The following is a 22136-nucleotide window of genomic DNA, read 5'->3' as shown; positions in this document are numbered from 1 at the left end:
TTCTCTCTCGCTGAAATGCCCTGACCTTTCGCCGAAGCATCAGAATTTCCCCTTCTTAACTCTTCATGGTGTGTTTCACATTCAAGACATTCAACTGGTTTCTGTTTGCTTGTAGGAAAATAAAATAAGTGTCTGATTTGCATTTGTTGTTTTATTCAGGCCTGTGTTTTGAGCGTTTTGGCTGCAGATCACGTTAGTGTGTTGTAGTGAAACTCCTCTTTGCTTCCTGTGCAACACGCACTTTCATCGCTACAGAGGACATCTGTTCGCATCGGTTTCCTCGACGCCTGCGCTAATCATTGCCTTTATAATAACATCATGCTAATTTGTGGCGACTTGCTTTCTTTGTCTCCAAATAGAAGAGGGGGGCGAGTCCTCATAAACTGTGACTGTAAAAACTGATTTGAGTGCTGTATGCAAATTCTGATATGCACATTCTGAGAAAACAAAAAAACCCACTCGAAGAGGTGTGGCCTCGGCGCTCGAAGGATGACAAATGAAAATAAAAGCTCCCACTGACACGTACGCACAGCTACAGCTATTCTCCTCAGATTTACCTTAAACCGGTCCAGCTTCTGGCCTAAAGCTTCTCTGTCTGCTGCTTGCAAAAACACAAAAGGTCATAATGTTTGTGTGACGGTGTAAAAATCCTGCTGCTGCCGTCGTCTGCTCTACATTGTATAAACAACTTCCTCCTTTACTGTACTTTTGCACGCTGTGGTTGCTCAGACTCGCCCCGCTTGTGTTTGGAAAGCTAGCCACACTCGGTAGCACTGTACTCAAGTCTGTGAACTTCTTCACATGTTGTCACAAACGTCATCGCTTCTCAAGTGGATTTCATGTGGTAGTAGACCAACACAAAGTGGAGAGACAAAGATGGAAGGCTTTAAAAACAAGGTTTGAAAAGTGGGTATGCTCCTGTCTTCAAACCAATCCTCCTAAATACAATCGACCAAATTAAGCCAAAACTGTACAAAAATATATGCATTTTGCATTTAAGATGAAAAACCTTCTTTATTCCCAAATATGTTCTACCCTGAACTCCTCAAATGGCATTTTTAAAGTTAAAAAAATATTATATTAATCATGTTTTGCTGTCATTTTATTGATCTAATATTGTAAATTAAGACTTAGATGCTTAAATGTAAAGTGAAGAATGTGGAAAAAAAAAAAAGTAAATCAATTAATTGATCAATCATCTGAATAATCGTTAGTTGTAGCCCTATATTTTAGGCAATAAAATGTTTTTCTTCTCTAAAAAATGAATCAAATAATGCTTATTTGCATTTTTAATGTATTTCCAATATTATTTAAAATAATTCTAATTGGTTAGATAAAAAATCTGCAGAATGTGCCCATTTTTCATCCTATTAATTGATCATATGAATAATTGATTACTTGAATAATCGTTAGCTGCAGCTCCAATGGTAACTGATGGCCTAAATGTAACTCTGTGGGCTTCATTGAAGTTATTAGTGGTGCCGTAGGTCGGGTCAGGTTCACCATCCAGCCGGTCAGTGACCCTAAACATGCAGCCACGGCTACACTGTGACGGTTTAGATAAAAGTTGCACAATATAATAAATTGCAATGGTCATTAAAAGTTCAATGTGTGAGAAATCAAAGCCAGACAGGAAGCTTAGGTGATATTTTTGTTTGGTTGTATGCTGGAAAACAGAAGTATAAGGAAGACGCAGGTTAATCACAGCATATTTAGTAATGTCACAATTTCCTGAGATCCTGTGTTAGTGGCTTAGTCAAAGTCCAAGCCTACATCCAACAGATAATTTGTGGAAAAACAAAAGTTTGAAGAATCTTTCGGAGCTTCCGCTGTGCAAAGAGTCTGTTTCTACTAACTGTGTGCTGATAGGTTTATTATCAATTTCTTTAAGTTTGAGTGATTCACTAATACTTGGATGCAAAAGCAATCTCATCTTCCTCTGCAAATGTCTGAAAATCCACCACTGCTCCCATTTTCTCTGCAGGGTAACAATAATAACACCACTGTTGCTAAATTAGCAACTTTTCGGGTAAAGAAATCTGTATCAGCAGGTCAGGCTTTTTAAAAATTGGTGATTGGCCAGAAAACTGCAATCGGTGCACCCTTGTTTCTGTGAAGTCTTGACTCAGGGGCCTGAAAAGTGTGGTGTGAATATGCACACCACACTTTTCAGATTTTGACCTGTTGGTTGTTTTTCTTCCATTTCATTCACCAATACGGATCACTTTGTGTTCGTCTGACTCACTGATTTCCAAATTACATTAACTTTTGTTTCACAGTAGCAAATATTGCAAATTACCATTTTCATTAGTTATAATTTTGTATTAAAAAATGTTTCTAATCTCTTCTAGTAATTTAGATAAATGTTTTGAATGAAGCAAGTGTTTTTATTGAGAATTTTTAAAAATATTCTTGAGGACTTTCAGTTTTTCTTGGTATTTTCTGCTGTTTTTCAGTCTTATTTTCTTGCAATCAACAGTTAAGTGCTAGAAATTGTTTTATCTTCTCATTGAAAATAAAACAAGAACAGTTTTTTCCACCTTTTGTTCATGAAATGCATCAAAGCTGAAACTTCCCACTTCCTTTCAGTCAGTAAACGCATCAGCTCTTCATTTTGACTCTAATAAACATGTGTGTTACATGCCTGTGGTGCAGGCATGGAGATTTTTATGGTCCATGTTTCCTCTAGAAAATTAAATTTTGATATTAAATTTGGTGTCAGAAGATTTTATTCAATTTTTGACGTTTTGGTGTCGGTCAGATCAGTAAAACTTGGCTGATATCAGACGTTTATTTCCATCTTGTTTGTGTTTTAGCAGCCTGAAGAAATTGGTCAGTTGATTTTTATTTGGTCATGTGACACATTTAGTGATGCAGGAACTAAAGTCAAAATGGTGAGGAATGTATATGATATTGGTGAATATCTGTTATTGACAAAAGCGGCAATATTAATATCTATCGGTATCGGCTCGACTTCAGATCGATTCGTTTTTGGTTTCTCTCATTAACTTTTGAGTTAAAGCAAAATTTCCTCATGAGTTTTCTTGCTTTGGAAAGAAAAATCTCACTCAGTCTGAATTGGTTGAATAAAATAAGTCAGTTTTACGTCAGATTGAAGAATTCCTGGTGTTTCCAGCCTGACGCTTCAGTTAAGATTACAGAAAATACAGGAAGACAAAAGTTAAATTAAAAGAAAAAGCTTTCTGAATGTCTAAACACCTATCAATAGACTCTGTTTAAAAGTTTTGCAGCGTCCTGCATGCGATGTAAATGTCTAATATGCATTTCAATGCGTTCCAAGCAGCTTGTATTTCCCTGCTGCGCCACCGTTTGGTCAGGCAGCCCAAACAAAGTCGGGGGAAATCCCCTGCTTTAGAAATGACACATTATACTTCCACCATGTGGTCTCCGTCAGTTTGATGTCTGGAATAACTCTCCTCCGAGGTGCTTCTGCTCTGTCTGCAAGACAACTCGACTCGCTCTGCTGCAGTTTGTTTCAGCCTTTTACTCCAAGTAAAAACCGGAAGGAAATTGGAGAAACAGTCGGAGAAGAAATGCAGTCGAGAACAATTTAACAACCGATAATTATTTCCATCTTGTTGCCCGTTTGTTTCTGGAGGCGGCTGGTTGGGTGGTATTTGTTTGGTCATGTGACTTTGATGGAGCAAAGGATTGTGGGGAGTTTAACCGAAGCAGTCGGTTAAACCCCCAAGATGTCGAATTGGCAGAAAAATATATATATAATAATTTTTTTTTTCTTTTTGTGTAAAATCTACTGTTACCGTCTGGGACACTTTTGTTGCTGGGTTTGCAGCAGTAAATATCGTTGATCGGCCTGAAAACTGCAATCATTGCACCTCGTTTTAATAACTGCTGTTTATTAAACTGTAGAGGAATTAACAAAAAAAAAATATACAGCTCTGGGAAAAACTAAGCGATCATTTAAAAGGATCAGTTTCTCTGATTTTACTCTGAGTAGGTTTATGTTTGAGTAAAATTAACTTTGTCCTTTTATTCTATGAATTACTGACATGTCTCTGAAATTCCAAGCAAAATTTTAGCACTTATTTGCAAAAAGTGAGAAATGGTCAAAATAATGAAAAAAGAAGCAGTGCTTTCAGACCTCAAATGATGCAAAGAAAGAAAACAAGTTCATATTTATTTGGAAACAACAACACTAATGTTTTAACGTCAATATTTGGTGAAACAACCAGGAGGTTTTCAATGGGCTCTTCATTTTTTCCAGAACTGTATTAGAGATTTTTAAAAACGGCTGTTTTGTGTGAAATAAATCTGTTTTGGGATTAGTTTGTCTGCTTTGAAAAGCAACAGAAAACCTTGTTGTGATTTATAATTGATAGTTTGAAAATTTTAGATGTCCTTTCTCTGAAATGAGCGGTTACAGTTTTCTGGTCCACCTTTAAAAAGCATCACCTGTCGATTCTGACTTTGGCCAATACCAATTTTTTTTTGTGTCTGAAATGTTGCTAAATAAGAAAAATTTCTGAATTGGCAACAAAATTCTGATTTTAATCTCCTAGGAATTTTTTTTTTGTTGTTTTTCCAATGGGCCTATTTCTGTAGACCAAAATCTGATTTTAATTTATTAAATTTATCTAAATAATGCAGGTGTCTTGAAAGAAAGTAACCCAAATCCTGTTCTTACAACTAGCCATGTCATGATAAATCAATTCATCGCATGATAAATAAAAAAAACTCAATAATTTGCATTTGCTTTGTCGTTTTTTTTTTTCTCTTTTCTCTCGTTCCAAAAACTGGATGATAAAAGTTGTCAGTTTTGGTCTCAAATATCCCTTTTTTCGAAAGATAATGATAATAATTCTTAATTTCTTGGAAAATGATCTCAAAACCTTATCATTTATCGCAATAAATTTGTTATCATGACAGGCTTACTTGCAACTCAAAAGAAACGCAGAAACCCGGTTATTTTTTGACAGTAAACTTGCAAAATCCTTTTTAAGCTTCGGATCTGTGATGAGTGAAATCCATTCAGCTTCATTTATTTTCTTGTCTGTTTTCGCACTAGTTGTTGGCCCACACAGTCCGGCCATGTTGATGTTGATGGGCGTGTGTTTTCTCCTCAGAGGGTGTGATGCGCAGCAAGCGGCGTTGCGTTCTGACCAAGAAGCAGCCTTACAGCGGAGACGAATGGTGCTCTGGTCCAGACACGGATGATGAAGACAAGCCGCACTCCGGCTCCCAACGTGAGTCTGTGAAATCCTCACCAACGCAGCTGCAGCCATGGCGATATCAATGAATCTTAATCTAATTACAGAAATCTCTTTTTTTCTGTATGTAGAAGAAGCTTGGAGGAAAAAAGTTTGGTTTTAGCTCCATCTAGTGATGAAGTGTTGCAACTCGGCGGATGCTTGTTTCAGCTGGAGAGAAGTTGAGTTCTGGTTCTGTCGGTTTCTCAGGTCCGATCCCGGGGCATTCGGACCGCCTTCCTGCTGGAAACCCGGCGGCCGAATCCGGGGCGGCCGTCGTCGGATCGGGACCGGCGCTGAAGGCGGAGCAGACGCAGCCGTCACAGCAGGTGGTCTACGTCTTCACCACCTGCCTGGCCAACAGGTGAGACACACGTTCAAGATTTAACAAAAAAAAAAAAGTTCCTACAGGTGTTTGAAAGATGCTTGAATTTTAGGAAAGTTCTTGATTTCCTCATAAAGTTATAATCTGTTTGATTAAAAGCCTTAAAGTTCAAATCAGATATTAAACAGTAAAAGCATAAAAAAATATTTTTTTCTTTTTACTGTCTGAAAGAAAATTTTCTTTTTTTTTATGTCAGAATGAGAAAAAATATTATTATATTTTTATTTTCTAAATACCAGAAAACTTTGCAAAAATACAAAATTATTATTTATTATTTGTGTAATTTTAATTGCATTTTGAGTTTAAACCTTTAATTTGAGCAGGAAGGTGATTTGGTTATAGTGAATATTTATTATTCCTCATGACTCAGTGAATTATTGATCATCTTATATTTTATGCTAAACTGCGTTTTTGTAATTCTTTTTGTTAAGTTAGAGGTTTCTTATCACACCAGGTAGGTGTATAAGGTGGATGAGAGAATGTAAAATTTTGCTTTATTTTAGTTTTATCCTGCTGTAGAATACAGAAAAACACCTCCAAAAATGGATTAATGACAGTAATAAATAATTGTTTCCTTTTGTTTGTATTGTTTCATCTCCAAAGTGTGATGCTGAAAAAGTTTGTAAATTTGTCTTCAAAATGCCTTAAAAGTTTTTTAATTTTGCTGTGTCTGAACCATGTAAAAAGCATTAATAAGCAAATTTTTCTTTTTAATTGTTTTTCAACAGTGCTGCTGAGGCAGTGATGAAGGGACAAAGTGATTCAATCCTTCGCTTTCACCAGCAAAATGTTCCAAACTCCAAGTTGGAGCAGGTCAGAAACCCAAACTTAAAGTTTATTTTTTTATCAGAGTGTAAATGTGTGTAAAAGGCAACAGCTGCAAAACGTGTGTGGTGGATGATTGGTAAAGCTAAGTTTATCACTTGTTTCTGTTCCTGTTTTATTTTAAAAATAAATAAATAAGGAAGGCTTTAATGTTTAGTTTTTCCACATAGACTTTTACTCTGATTGTCAGATTGTGAAAACACCACTGAATTTTAAATCTACTTTCAGCGGTCGAGTACCGCTAAAATCTCATCTCTTACCAAAGATTTTTTTCTCATTTTTATTGCAAATATCGCATTACACTTGGAATAAGACAAAACTAACTTACAAGTAACTTTTAAGAGCTTAATTTAGGTTAATAATTCCTTAATTGATCATTTATTTAAATTTTTTTTTTTTTTTTTTTAAATAATCAACCTGATAGATTATTTTACTTGAAACAAGATATTTTTCCTATAATCTGCCCGTTGAACTAGTACTTCTTTACTAATATTAGGGAATTATTTACTTAAGATGGGCTCTTATATTTCGTCAATGTCAAACTTATATACCACATTTTAAATAGCTCAAGCTGCACAAAGTGCGTCACAAGTTAAACGCAAACAAGAATACTGTGAAATAAATTCATAACAGGGCTACAGTAAAATATGAACAAGGCAACCCTAACCCTAATAAAACATTAAGAACAGCTAAGCAGCTGTAAGATGAAGTATCTGAGTTAACATGAACTTGCCAACTTTTAAGATATCTTCACTAGAAACTAAATTAAAAATACTCTGTACAATTTTGTGTTTTTACAGTGTGGTCTATGAAGTTAAAATAATTGTTTTTAACAGGGTGTATATTCCAGTTTGTCAGGTTTTAATGTTTGTTTTCTTTGCTGCAGGGCTACCAACAAGGGAAGCTCCCTAACCTCCCTGAGAAGGTCAACTCCAGCTGCTCTCCGCTAACCGGAACCCCCAAGTCCCAGAGCGGAACGCCGCGGCCGGCCTCCGCCGGAGTCGGAGGTCCGTCATCGGCCGGACACTCTGACAGTGAGTCCGGTCAGGTCAGAGCTGTTGGGGCTCCCAGCAGTAACAACGGTGCCCCCCAAAGGACATGTGGAGGAAGGAGAGGGTCAGTTAGCGGTGCTGAATCGGGTGCTGCCGCCTCTCCGTCTGGAGGCGCCAGCATCCTGTCCGCTCATCTGCAGGGTGATGCGCTGCAGAGAGGCGGCAGCAGAAACATGGATTGTCTTTCCAAGGAGCAACTCGAACACAGAGAGCGCTCTTTGCAGACTCTGAGAGACATTGAGCGGCTGCTTCTGCGCAGTGGAGAACCAGGAGGCCCAAACGGCGGCAGTACGAACAACCCAACCAACTTGAATAATACAGATCGGAGTGGCGCTGAGGATGGTGAGATCGGTACGAACGCCCCTGGGAATTGTGCTAACGCTGGCATGTTGCCGAAAAAGTACGAAGAGCCTCTCCAGTCTATGATTTCCCAAACGCAATCTCTTGGTGGGACAGTGCTCGACAGCCCACATTTAGACTCTCACCATAACCTCCCACCGCCATTGCATCACCAGATGCCCTCGCCTGGAGACAACATGGCGCCGCTGATGGTGCCGGAGGGGCTGACGCGGGAGCAGATGGCGTGGAGGAAGCTTAAGGAGGAGTACTACCAGGAAAAGAGGCGGCAGCAGGAGATTGAGCACCCTGGACCCCCGCAGCACTTTAGAATGATTCCTGAGTCTAGCATGCATGGGGCCCCGATGATGATTAGAGGGCCACCTCCTCCCTACCACAATAAACCTGGAGACCAGCAGTGGGATTCTGGGAATTTGATGCGAAGGGGAATCGATGGGAATGGCAAAGTGTTTGAAATGCATCCAGAGGGGCCTCGGGGCCCACGGTTCCTGGGTCAGATCCAGAGAGGGCAGCCAGGTGGAGTGGGCTTCCCCGGATCCGTAGAGGGTCTGGGACCTCAGCGGCCCATCCGACCCGGGATGATCTGGCTGGAAGACGTTCCAAACAGCGGCGGTGGTGGTGGTGGCCCCTTCCATGGCTGTTACCCCGGCGGAGCTTCACAACACTTCCAAGATGATGCCGAGTTTTTAGCGCGCGAGGAAATGTTCCGGATCATGGAGAAACGGCAGATGCAGGTGTCCAGGTTTGAGCTGGACCGATTGGCGAAACAGCAGCAGCAGCAGGGGAACATGGGGTCAAGAATAATGGATGGGTTCGGGGGCGCAGATTTCCCCAACTTGGTAATGGGGCGAGGCCCGCCGTCTGGTCGGGTGGATCCAATGGATTTTCCCAGTTCAAGGGAGATTATGGGGTCACCTGGAGCGTGTCATCCAATGAGAGACTTGGTGGATTCCCATTTAGGGAGCAATATTCCAATGGGAATGAACCATCAGATGAACCTTCAGCAGCAGCAGCAGTTGATGATGTCACAGAGGCTCAGAGGGGGGCCTTTACCGGACATGTTTGGACCTGGAGAAATCAGCGGAAGATGTGGGAATAAGGGGATGCTGCCTGGACCCGACGGACCCTTCCAGTTCCCCAGTCAAGGTCCCTTCCCTGAAGGACAGGTGGACGGGTCGTTTCTCCAACAACCGGGCCCTGAGCTGTTCGGCCCTGACCAGCCTGGACCCAATCAGCTCGGAACTATGTCTCGGCTCAGCCATTTGCCTCAAACCGAAGGTCTTAGAGGAGCTGATCTCGCTTCCAGGAACGCCCCTGAAATGTCGGTGAGGGTTAACTCCCTCGCCTCTCCGTCAGTGCCTCCGCCTCACCAACTTAAGTCGCCATCCCTCAATCAAGAGCCATCTCCTCTCTTGCCTTCTCCGTCCGCTCCAGGGCTGAAGTCGCCGCTGTCTAACGCTGGGCACCACCCCAGTTTTCCCCCGGCGTCCGGAGCAGGAACTCCCTGCTCTTCCTTGAAGTCTCCTCAGTTAATGGCATCCTCAAACCTCGGCTTGCACTCTCCGTCGGCTTCTCCAGGGCAGCTCAAGTCTCCGGCTATGGCTGTTGGTTCTCCCGGCTGGACGTCGCCAAAGGTTGCTCTTCCAAGTCCGGGCGGTCCGACCGGTGGAAAGCCCCTCGGCAATGGAGGCAACGGCTCTACTGAAGCAGGTACACTTTAGTCAAGTTTATTTGCAGAACACATTCCACCAACAAGGCAAAATGCTTTACACCATAAAAACATCATACAGTCAAATCCACCCAGTTATACTGGGTGGATTTTTTTAAGCACTTGATCTGTTTTTAGAAGTAGTAGGAACCCAAATGTGCAAAATGTGAATTTTGGATAAAAGCCCCCCTTTAAAGTCTGTTCTCTGAGCTACAGGGAGCCAGTGTATGGATTTTAGAACTGGTGTGATGTGCTCCATCTTCCTGGTTTTAGTGAGAGCACAAGCAGCACCGTGCTGGATAAGGTGAACTTTGTTTAGGCAGACACTTCACTTTTATGAAGACACTGTTGCAGTAATTACTGCTTCTAAAGTTTCTCTAGATCCTGCTGGAAAATTTTAATCTTTAATCCTGGAAATGTTTTTCAGTGATAGAAGGCCGACTTTGTAACTGTCTTTATGTGACTCTGAACGTTCAGGCCCGAGTTCAGGCTACTAATAACCTTTTTATGTATATTTTGCAGGCCAGCCCCATCCTCCAAGAAGTTCCAGCTCGACGCCCCTCAGCCAACCAGCTCCTATGAATGCCTTCACTTCCTCCCCGGGTGCGACGCCATCCCAGAATCCTTTATCCCTCATCATGTCTCAGATGTCGAAGTACGCCGTCCCCAGTTCGACCCCGCTCTACCATGATGCAATCAAAACAATCGCCACTTCTGACGACGAGATGCTGCCAGATCGACCTCTTCTGTCCGGTGTCACTATTGGAGGTACGAAGATACCAAAAGAGAAACGAAATGCACATTTTACACATCAGCATTGAAGAAAAATCAAAACAAAACGTTTGTGTGACGTTTCGATTTAAAAAGTGAAACGCATTCATTACACAGAGTGACAAACCCCAATATCCTCTCATTAATAGAATATTAAATGAGGATTAAATTAAACCATTTAAAAAAAAGAAAGATTTAGGGCTGAAACGATCAATTGGATTAATCTGATTAATCGATTATTGCAATGATCATCAACCAACTTAGTATTTGGTCAGTCTTTAACTGGATTAAATAAAATCATTTTAATTTAGTCCAGAGAAATATTTAAGGCTGAATCCAATTAATCATAATTTATTGTATTAATAACCGATTAATTTGATCAGTTGTTGCAATAATCGTCAACCAATTTAGTAATCGATTAATCATTAATTGAAGTGGAGACTCAAAAAGGCCATTACCTGAAAAACATATTCAAATCAGTAATTAAGCCAAAACTGTACAAAACTACGTACATTTTGCGTATTAGATTTAAAAAATTTACTCCGTTTACTGTTTGAACAGTGAAATAAGGAAACTGTTTTGTTTGGTCCTCCATGTTTTCTCCTCTTCCTCTCCAGGAAACATGGCGAACGCCCAGATGTCTCAGATGCTGAACTGTCAAGGCTCCATCGGACCCCAGAACGAGCCTCAGAGCCCGATGGGTCTGGTCAGCCAAGGCCAGCAGCATCTGTCCCATGATGCCCCTGGGCCTGAACTGGGCATGCCGGCCATGAGTTCGGTCATCATGGGAGGCGGCGCAACTGACGGGATGGGCCCCAGCGGCGCGGCGCCGCCGTCGGCAAGTTTCCCTCGCATGCAGCCGCCCATGCACTCTCCGATCGGAGGAATGCCGCCGAACTTCCCCCAGCCCGGCGACGACATCCTGCCGCATCAGCAGCTTCAGATGCTCAGCAAAGGCCACCATCACCAGCGCGCGCCGCATCCGCCCGACTCCTTCCCGCCGCTGCCTCTGGGCGACGGCCCGGATCTGAGCGAGGTGATTCGGCCGACGCAGACGGGGATCCCGGAGTTTGATCTGTCTCGCATCATTCCGTCCGACAAGCCCAGCAGCACGCTGCAGTACTTCCCCAAAAACGAGCCTCATCAGAACCAGCAGCATACTCCACAGCAGCTGCTCAAGCAGCTTTCCCAACATGGCGGAGGCGCTGGCGGCGGTGCGTCGTGCAACCCACATCTAGCCAGCCTGCAGAGCATGGCGGAGCAGCAGCTGCCTCCCCACCCTTCGCACGGAGGGATCCGACAAGGTATGGGAGGGTCGAGGGCGGTGATGTCCGGCGGCGCCGCCATGTGTCCGCCGGGACACATGATGGGAAGGACAGGAATGATGCCGCCGCAGCAGCCGGCCATGATGGCCAACAATCTCCTCCACCATCCGTCGGGGCCGTACCCCGGCATGATGCCGCCGCAGCAGCACCCGCACAGCTTGATGACGCAGCAGAACATTATGATGATGCAGGCGAAACAGAGGAGCATGTCGATTCCAGGGGAGCCGTTTGGACACCAGGGGCCCATGGTGGGGTCGCCCCACCACCAGGCGGCCATGATGGGGCAGCAGCAACCGCTCAGGCAGCGGGGGATGTCTCTGGACAGTCCGATCGGCTACGGCTCCGGCGGCATGGCCAATATGCCTTTCTGACCCGGCTTCGTACTCACGCAAACTTCCCAACACGTCCGGTTTCTGTGTACTGTTGATCACACCTGGGTGAAGTTTACATCCACATCTTCTTCAGATTAAACAAAATTGCTGTCAAACGTTTGTGCAGCAAACATTTTTTGTTTTTAAAGATATTAAAGGAGACATAGCAAGTAAAATTCGTATTTTGCACTTTTTCATTCTTCTTTCTGGGTTTGTTCTGCTTCTACAATCAGCCCAAAAACTAAGAAAATAAACAAACATTCAGCTGCTTTATGGAAATAAGTTTTTTTTTTTTTTATCTGCAAAACCTCTAGCATATAAAGTCAGAAATCAACCTAACAACCCACGCTGCGCTCCAGCGCCGTTGGAAAAGTCGAATGTGTCGTCGACTTGCCATTCAGAAACCACAGCAGCTTGTTTGGATTTAAAGTGAGGGAGGCCCAAAAACGGCTCATTCTGAAACTTCAAAGATTTTCACAAATGTTTCCAGAGGTCATCAAAGGTCAGCCAGCCAGTCTACATTTACAAAATCAAAGGAAATTGATACAAATTAGCTGCGCTATGCTTGTGCAACTAAAATATTTGTAGCACAGTTGACTATATGTTTTTTTTGTGCTCGTTGATCTTCAGTGACCTCTACAAACATTTAATATGTTTTTCATTTTGCTGCACAGACTTTTGACGCCAACCTGGTTTCATATGAAGAAGGTCGGGGGGCCAACTTCACTCGGGTGTTAATCCCATATATGTCTGAGTGATAATCTCCAGGTTTTGTGGGTTGAAGCTGATTTTAAGACATGTAAAAATTTCAAAGCACTGTAACACTGTTCAATAAATTTGAAGCCATTTTCTAAATAATAATAAAAATACTGTAAATTGTGTAAATTTCAAACAAAATATGTGTATTTGCTTGGTGACAGTCAAGAGAGGAGTGCCTCAAATTTCTATTTGTTTTAATATCATTGATTTATTTTTTTCTCCAATTAAAAAACAACTTGTGAAAATAAATATATAATATATACTTGCTGTATATAAGATGCAATGTGTGATTGTTTGAAGTTGTTCTGTCTGTGTTTTAATAGAAGTCTACAAATAGAATAATAATCTCTGGAGTTAATTTGGTTATTGTGTTTATTTCTTTAGGCAACAGTTATTGTCATATATTTACATATATAACAGAAAAACCTTGTTTAGCTACAATACAAGCAAATAATACAGTTCATTACAGCAGGATATCTTTCATCCTCACAGTAAATACAAGATTGTGAATACAGAAAGAGGAAATGTTGAATATATACAGTATATATATTCCAGCAGAGTATCTGATTACTGAGGCATAGATGTTTATCACACGGATTTTGTTCTTAGCTGAATTCTCAGGGCTTCTCATTCGTTGGAGGTATTTAGCTGTGGCTCCTTTCCTTGTGGCCTCATCGAGGTTGCCATTTGCTTGTGGTATACCTAGGTACTTGTAACTGTCCTCTATATCTGCTATTGTTCCTTGTGGGAGTGAGACTCCTTCTGTGTGGATGACCTTCTCCTTCTTTGTGATCAGCCGACCACACTTCTCTAGTCCGAATGACATCCCGATGTCAGTGCTGTAGATCCTGGTGGTGTGGATCAGTGAGTCGATGTCTCGCTCACTCTTGGCGTACAGCTTGATGCCGTCTAAATCTGAGTCGTTGGTCAGTACATGACCAGGCTGTTCGATGTCGTTCCATCAGAAACAGACGGTCTTCCGTAATTTTGACCTTTGGTAAACCGCAGGCAAGAGCGGCCGCAGCCCAGACGACACAGCAGATGCAAAAGCTCATTACGAAAGTGCACCCCGACGAACGCGTACAGAAACGGGTTGAGCCAGCAGTGCGAGACACCCAGACTCTCCGTCACAGCGAGAGCTTGAGCTAGGACTTTCTTGGACCAGCAGGTTTCACTCATGACTTCCAGGTCAACGAGGGTTCTCATCAGTGAGGCGATGTTGTTGGGTAGCCAGCAGACACAAAACACAATGGTGACGAGCAACGCCAGTCGGACGGCTCCCTTCTTCGCTTGGCTTTTCTGACTCTTGAACAAAGTGATGACAAGTGCAGAGTAACAGTAACACATGACGGCCAGCGAGAAGAAAAAGCTCACATGATGCAAAACCCTGTTGGCCACAACCCAGTTTTGCGAATTGATTTCGTAACGGTAATAATCACACTCGGGCAAGGAGTCGTTTGTGTTTGGCTTGACAGAGAGAAAGACGGCGTTGGGCAGTGACAACAGAAAGCAGATGAGCCAAAGCGAAGCACAGGTGAGGTGCACTCTTTTCGGGCGTCGACTTTGCATGCTGGGGATTGCTTGGACGATGGCCAGATACCGATCGAATCCAATGCAAGCCAGGAGGAAACTCCCACACAGGAGGTTCAGGTTCCTCAACACGCCATTGAGCATGCAGAAAAACTCCCCGAACATCCATCCGGCGACGCTTTCCACCACGTTGAAAGGCAGCGTGAATATCAGCATGAGGTCGGCCAGGGCGAGGTGCAGCAGGTAGATCTCAGTGATGCGCAGCCGACGGTGACGCCTCAGGAGGATGGCGACCATCAGGCCATTTCCGGCCAAACCCAGAAGGAAGATGAGGCTGTTGAGCACCGGGCTGAACACGGAGTAAAAGTTCAGGAACATCAGGTTTTCGCCATCGCAGGTGTCATCAATATATGTGTTATTGTCATAGCTGTAAGCTTCATAGTCTTCGTCCTATGAAATAAAGAACACAGAGAATTTTGTGATGACACATCAGTGGAATAAGAGTCATTATGCAACAGATGAACAGACTTGAACCCTGCTGGGTTCTCAGTCAAATCGTTTCCCGGAAGCTCTGAATGTGCCAGATTGTTTCCACTTCCTCTTTAAAGACATCTGAGCTATTTTGAGTACCAAAACATCCATAGCATCTAAAGAGAACTACTTTCTGTAATGGATTCACTTTGCTGCAAAAACACAAAATATTAACAAGAATTTTTTATTTTGTTTTAGTGCAACTATCTTAATACACTTGAAATAAGTCAAAACTGACTTAAGCAGCTTTTTAGCAAGAAATAGGAACTTGTTTTAAGTCAATAATTCTTTACTATTAATGGAAAAGTCTTAGTTTCATTGGCAGATTATTTCAACTACGACATGAAAAAAACGTCTCATTATAAATGAAATAATCTGTCAGTGGAACTAGAACATTTTCATCAAAATAAAGAAATTATTGACTTAAAACAAGCTCTTAGTCGCTGAAAAGCTACTAGCTTTGTATTTTATATATGTTTCACTGAGAAATTTTCTTTGGAAACTAGTCCAAAATTACTTTGCAAGATTTTGTGGTTTTGCCATGAATATCAAGTCTGAACTATTATAATTTATTACTGTCGGGAAATCCACAAAATTTAGTTACATGACAACTGTTGATCCAAAAGGCAGAATATTTTGAAACTATTCTTCTTTGCTCCATAACAAACAACGATAACAAACGTGCTACGCTAGTAGAAAAAAGGAACAAACCCAATCCCTAACCCTAACCTGATCCCTAACCCTAACCTAACCCGATCCCTAACCCTAACCCTAAAAAAAATAAACTCCAGTTTTAACCTCTGGTTTTTCTCTCCATATAAATTATACTACATCTGAGATTTGTATCATTATTATGTTTTACCTTTACTCTCTTTTTGGACAATATTACTGAGAAGGATACTCGTCTCTATGGTTACTCTAATTTAGCTATGTTTTTCTCCAAATTTGAATTACTTTTTGCTTAACAGAAAGTACTCCTGTGTCGGTGCTTCTCTACTCAACTTGGAAGTTGAGTTTTTATTAAGATGACGTTTGTTGTAAATTGGTGCTATTTAAATAAACTGAAGAATTGCTGATAAAGTCACATTATTAAACATGAAATATTTTTAATTTAATAAAAAGAAAGTTTGGTCGACTAAAAAATTTATACAATCTGATCAGTTCATCCTAAACAACTTAATTTTTACAATTTTGGCTGCAAATGACAACAAACAGCATCCATTTTATACGCAATAATGTGTAAAACTTTCCTCACGGCTGCTCGTGAACTTTTACAGGGCGACGATAGAGAGCGTCCTCTGCCTCAACGTGACTGTGTGGTATGGTGGCTGCACAGCACTGGAGAGGAAACAACTGACACGGGTGGTGAGAACAGCACAAGGCATTGTGGGATGCCCCCTCCCGGACCTGGACCATAGGCCGGGTCAAGAAGAGAGCTGGATCCATAGCCATGGATTCCAGCCACCCGGGCCACAGTCTGTTTGTGCCGCTGCCATCAGGCAAGCGGTTCAGGAATATACGGACTACAACAAACAGACTGAGAAACAGTTTCTTCCCCACAGCCGTCAGAGCCATTACTCCCTGCCGCCCCCTCCCACAAATATCATAACCTCACATACCCCCCCCTCCCCCACACAGCCATATTGTTCTGCACTTGCACTGTCACATCATCTGCACTTTACCATAATTGGACCTGCTGCTTCTTCTTGGTGTGGTTGAGTGCCTTTAGTTAATTTTAGTTGTATATATTATTATTGTGTGTTTGTTTATTTAATATTGTATATATTTGACTCTTTGCACGGGAGTTGCAATAGAAATTTTGTTGAATCCTGTTCAATGACAATAAATGCTATTCTATTCTATTCTATTCTAAAAGCATATAAATAAATCTGATCATGTGCATTATTTCCTCTTTTTCTGAACCCCCTCAGCACATTTTTGTAAATATTCAACATGCTTTGGGCAACTTCTTTTTTCTGGTTGCTTGGTTAAATAACAGGAAACAAGCAGGGCACACCTAATTTGAATAAATTCCATATGTTGCATACATCTATCCTGTCTAGGTTTATTTAACACATTTAAGCAATAGGGTAATTTAAATGATAAAATAACAAACATGCAAGAAATATTCCATTGCAGTTGCAAAATAAAGAAAAAACAAATACAATATTAGGTTTCCATTTTAAAAATCTATATCGGTTTTTACATTAAAATATAAAAATATGCAAAATTAGGTAAATAGACTTAAATTATAGTCTGAATCCACTATTTGGAGTTAAAAATAGATTTACACTTAAAAGATGAATGAATTAAAAGTGGGTTAAAGTCTCACCATGTCTCCAGTGTAGGTCTTTGTGAAAGCCATGACGGCGCGTGGAGATGATCGTTTCACACTTCTGCAGCGACAAAGCGCACACACTTCCTCTCATGCTTTCTTTTTAAATTTGCCTTCTAAAGCTTTCTGTTGGGTGGAGACACAGAGAAGAGAATTAGCTGCTGAGAAAAGATTTCTGGAACGGATACACGAGCAGCGATGCGCAGCCACAGCGACAAATTAAACGCCGTAGACTGGAAAGTAAACTTGTGCCAAAAAAAACAACCTAAAGTTAAGCAAATAAAATTGCCTGATATTTATGGTAGATGCAAAACTCTAGAGGGATTTTTATCATTGTATTTTAGGGCCGTTGTAGATAGAAAAAAGGAGTAAATTTTTATGAAAAACTCTGAAATTTAGCACTTAATCTCAGAAATTTTCCAGAAAACTTGAAAATTTTCTTTAAAAAATTATAATTTTCATTTTTTTTTTTTTTTTGACATTTGAAATTCCAACCTGATGTTACAGGAAACCTCATAGCTGTAAAACGGGCTTGTTTAAGTTTTCAGGCTTTTCTCATGCGTCTTTATGTTTCTGCTCAACTTGTTTTCCTGTAAATTCGTTTAATTCTGCAACATTTGGCCTAAAACTGTCCCAGTGACGCCCTCTTCAGGCCAACAGTGGCTCCTGCGGCTCAGTTTTCCCATGAGACGTCGCTCATGTAACCGGCGGCCATCTTGGTAGGCAGGTGCTATGGAGTAGCTATGATAACAAGCTTAGAACCACCTCTCCTTAGAACCACCTCTCGACTCGTTCCTACCTAACTCAGAGTAAGTACTTATATTTTTTGAGATTTCTCTCCACCTCTATTTACTGACAAACTAGAAAATGAGCTTTGGTGGTTGTTGTGGTTTCTCAGTTTGTTTTTTCTCTTTCAGTCTTCAGGAGTGTCGGCATTCCTTTCCTTTAGATCACGGGTGTCCAAAGTGCGGCCCTGGGGCCACTTGTGGCCCTTCCACTGGTTTTGTGCGACCCCTGACTGCAATTCAATATGATCCATAGATGCAGATAAAAAATTTTGATCTGTAATCGGGGTAAAAATTCTTGAAATGATTTTCTACACAGAAAAATGTAAAGTACAACGGAATGTATTTGTGTTTTTATAACCGAGTCTTAACAAAAAGTAAAACTTGATTTTTACTGAAAAGCCAAATCAGCTTTTATTGTTTCTGAAAAATTGGCTAAATATAGTGAGCGTTTTGGCGAAAATTTTTTCTATCTATGACGGCCCTGATAAAATTCGTTTTAAAGTCATACAATAAATACCAGGCTACTTTATTTGCTTGACTTTAGGTTGTTTTGTTTTGACCTGTGATTTTCCCAGTTTCTTTTCTTTTTACTTTTTGTCTCTGTTGTTGTTAGATTTAAAATAAACCAAAGAAATATCTGATAAAGTTTCTTGCATCCAGTGGAGCATGACGGCGAAAGCAGCAACGCTCCACTTGTGAAAGTAAAACTGTTTGATCTTGATTACTCAAATAACAGATTTGAATGCCAGACAGGACTTGTACAGTAAAATAAAACTAAATAAAACAATTCAGTATTTAAAATGAAATCTACGAAGAAGACTTTGCTTCTTTTGGGAAGAATGCCAGTGTTTTTGTTTTTTACTGTGGTACTTTCTATGGCAATATTCAGAGTTTTGTTTGATTTCTGACCTTCACTGTTTAAATATTAGGTCACTCACTTTGTTTCAGGGATTTTAGAGTCAACACAAAGTTTGGTGTTTTGGAAACGACTTAGAGGAAGAAACGCGTTGTTTGCATGTTTGAGGTTTAAGTAAAACAAATGGGGGTGAATGCGAGTTCCTTTTATTTTATTTTTTAATCTTTGAGAAACAAGAACTGTAATTTGGATTTCACAATTAGTCACCATCTAGTTTCTCTCTCTCAGTCAGAAACTTAATGAGATGCACTGAAGTGTGCATAAAAGTGCTGAAAATGATGTTTGGAGGCGGCAGGCTGGCACCTGCTCTGAAAGCACGATTATTTTTTGCAAAGCTTTGCATTGGCTGGCATCACACATCTGCAAGCCGCTACAGCGAACCGTAAAGGTCATGGGTTGAAGGTGTGAACAGAATCACATCATTTGCAAAAATTTGGCGTTTCAAAACCAGACAGTGATTTCCCTAAACACCACAAACGAATTAAATTCTTCTGAAAAAGTTTCCCCCACTGAGAATTTCTCACCTTGGCAATGCATAGAGGCTACCAGAGTTTCTCTTGTTGAGAAACTCTACATTTAAAGATGCTTCGAAGCTGTTTGCATGCTTTTGAGTGTAGATAAAATAAGTTCAAATACTTGAGATCTCAAAACATTCAGTCTGACTTTGATCACTTATGTGGAGAGCCTTCCTGTGATCTGCTCGGTGCCACTGAAGCCGACTTTCACTTCAAGTTATTCATCACCCCGGTTTTCTTTTGGTCACACATTTGTCTGTAATCTTCCTAAAACACGTTCACCATAAAACAAGTAGATATTTATAAATAGAGAGAAAAATATGTCGTTGTTTTCACAGCTATGAGTAGAATATAAATGCGCTTTATTGTACAAAAGTGGCAAAATTCAGAATAATGAAATTATGGAGGAAAGATCTGTGATGACGCTCATTTGTGCACCCAGGATGCAGCCATGTGTGGCAAAAGCAGCTCTCCAGTTCAACATCAGAACCATCATAACTGAAATTTTAAATCTATTCAGTGTAAAAATAATGTGAAGTTTATAAAACTTTTTGATTGTTTTTTTGTAGAATTCATGTAGAATATAGACACTCAAAAAATGTAGGACTTCTTTAGAAAGTAAGCCCGATTAAATGTGTACAGGTGACCTGTTATGTTTCCTTGAACACATGAGGAGAACTCAACGGGTCATACAAAACAAAATCATTCTTAGATTATGCTCAGTTCTGCCTATGTTAAGCTGTTTTAGGGTGTCCTGTCACTTTAAATCCAAATCAGCTGCCGCTGGCCACGCCCCCCTCACTCCACAGATATGCAATTATATAACATACATCTTTGAAAAGCAGAAGTAGAGCCTCCTGCACAAGTAACATGAATGCAGAAAGTGGTTTCTGGATGGTAAGTCAGCAACAAAACAGTCTTTTCCAGCAGCCATTGTACAGCGCCTGCAGAGGAGCAGTTGAGACCTATTGGAGGAACAAAAACCATGCAAAATATCAGTTTTGCATAGTAGGTCCACTTTAAGCTTCATAGATGCAATCAGTTAGCAGAAAGGAAATAAACATTTTGTCATATTTCAAATGTAAATCCGTCTTTATCTGGTTCTGAATGTAATTCACGTACTTTCTTTTAAACGCGGTACATTTTCAACATTAATATGAAAACATTGGGAGGTATAAAACCATCTTTCATCAATGTTTTCACTGACAGTTTGCTTCATTTTCCCACACAAATTATTTTGTATAAAACTGCTTATTGAGAATATTTTCTATGCTGCAATAGTTTATCAAAGTAGTATGACTTTGTCAGCATCTATTGTGTTCACTGGTCTAAATATTACACTGTTTATCATGTTTTAGCTAAATATACTAGTCTGACTTTGTGAATAATTATAACCTCTATTAATGGCATTTTGTTACGCCTGAAACAGAAATTGAGAATAGCTGCTGTTTTTATGCCATTTTAGTGGTTTATTATTGTTTTTTGTTTGTTTGTTTTAAACAAGTTTAAAGAAAAATGATCACTTATTTTATCTTTGTAAAGTGAACCTTCTTTACTCCTTCGTGGTTATGATATGATTCTGCTTTGGAAATGCCTCATTCTCATATTTTCCCCAGGTTTCATAAGTTGGTATCAGGGTTCGGCGACTTGGGGACGAGAGAACAGGAAGTGAAGCCATGCATGTCAAACTCTGAGCGGCTGCACCTGACGGGACATGCTGGTCTTTAATCAGCTGCTGGCATGGCTGTCTGCTCTAAACAATATATTTCTATGTGGATGTTGCTGAGTTTCTAGCTCTACTTCTCATGGAGAGAAAAAACTATTTTAGTGGGAAACACGAGAGCAGCTAAAAATCACTTTAAATAGAACATGGAAAAAAGAGTCAATTTCTGACAAAAAAATCAAGAAAATGCCTGAGTTTGAAAAGTCAAACATTTGGCAGAAAATATCAAAGGTTTTGAGATGAATCCCAGAAATTTTCCAGAAAACTGCAGAAATATTTGAGTTCGAAAACTCAGAAAATGTTAAAACACTCAGACGAAATTAGATTGATATCAGAAATCTCTGACAAAAAAACAAGGAAATTTATGAGTTTGAAAAGCTAAAAATTTGCCAAAAAAAAGCCAAAACATTTTGATGAATCTCCTCAATTTTCTTGCTTTTGTTTTTTTACAAAAGAGTTTGGAAAGTTAAAAGTGTGGCAAAAAATCTCAACATTTTAGATTGTCAGAATTTTTTTTATAGGAAAGAAAAAGGAAATATCTCAATTTTAAAAGCTGAAAAAAATTGCCAAAAAAATCTCTTAGGTAAATCTAAGAAATTTTACAGAAAAAAAAAACAAGTAGATTTCTAAATTTGAAAAGTCTAATTTTTTCCTGAAAATTTTAGATTATTCTTGGAAATTTTCAAGAAAAAAAACAAAATCGGAATTTTCTGAGTTCAAAAAGTCAAAAATTGCTGGCTTTACAAAATCAGAAAATTTCGAAAAGTTAAAAATTGAAGACTTTTTTCTTCCTCAAAAACTCTTGAAAACAATCAGAAAAATACAGTCAGAATAAAAACGTTAAATCCTGTTCTTGACTATCATCTCTATCAAAGCTCAAAGTTTTCATATATAACAAAAATAATAGTTTTTACGACAAAATTACAGAAATATTCTTGAATAGAAAGAGCAGAGTACTTTACTCAAATAAGAGTAGAAAGTGTCCTTCTAAGAAATTGCTTAAAAATTACAGAATCA

The 22136-nt window shown here is 40.2% G+C and overlaps 2 protein-coding genes across 3 annotated transcripts in view; one reads left to right on the top strand and one right to left on the bottom strand.

Moving 5' to 3' along the window:
- bcl9l (bcl9 like) overlaps positions 1 to 13105 on the top strand; it is a 35117-nt gene extending 22012 nt beyond the window's left edge. For both annotated transcript variants that reach the window (XM_055028298.1, XM_055028297.1), the window contains 6 exons: positions 5106 to 5225; positions 5439 to 5592; positions 6342 to 6426; positions 7325 to 9557; positions 10078 to 10323; positions 10944 to 13105. In XM_055028298.1, coding sequence (XP_054884273.1) covers positions 5106 to 5225; positions 5439 to 5592; positions 6342 to 6426; positions 7325 to 9557; positions 10078 to 10323; positions 10944 to 12022 — 3917 coding nt within the window. In that variant the 3' untranslated portion in view covers positions 12023 to 13105. The remainder of the gene's footprint in view (positions 1 to 5105; positions 5226 to 5438; positions 5593 to 6341; positions 6427 to 7324; positions 9558 to 10077; positions 10324 to 10943) is intronic.
- Positions 13106 to 13198: 93 nt separating this feature from the next.
- LOC129358990 (C-X-C chemokine receptor type 5) lies at positions 13199 to 17259 on the bottom strand. The gene is made up of 2 exons (XM_055028299.1): positions 17175 to 17259; positions 13199 to 14761 (listed from the first exon to the last, which is right to left on the bottom strand). Exons 1-2 carry the CDS (start codon positions 17205 to 17207, stop codon positions 13709 to 13711), a joined length of 1086 nt encoding a protein of 361 aa, XP_054884274.1. The 5' UTR covers positions 17208 to 17259; the 3' UTR covers positions 13199 to 13708.
- Positions 17260 to 22136: the final 4877 nt, after the last annotated feature.

Source organism: Poeciliopsis prolifica, unplaced genomic scaffold, assembly GCF_027474105.1.
Source record: "Poeciliopsis prolifica strain line A6 unplaced genomic scaffold, Auburn_PproV2 SCAFFOLD004, whole genome shotgun sequence".
Lineage (NCBI taxonomy): Eukaryota > Metazoa > Chordata > Actinopteri > Cyprinodontiformes > Poeciliidae > Poeciliopsis > Poeciliopsis prolifica.
The sequence above is the reverse complement of the archived record's forward strand: the minus strand, read 5'-3'. Positions and strand labels throughout refer to the sequence as shown.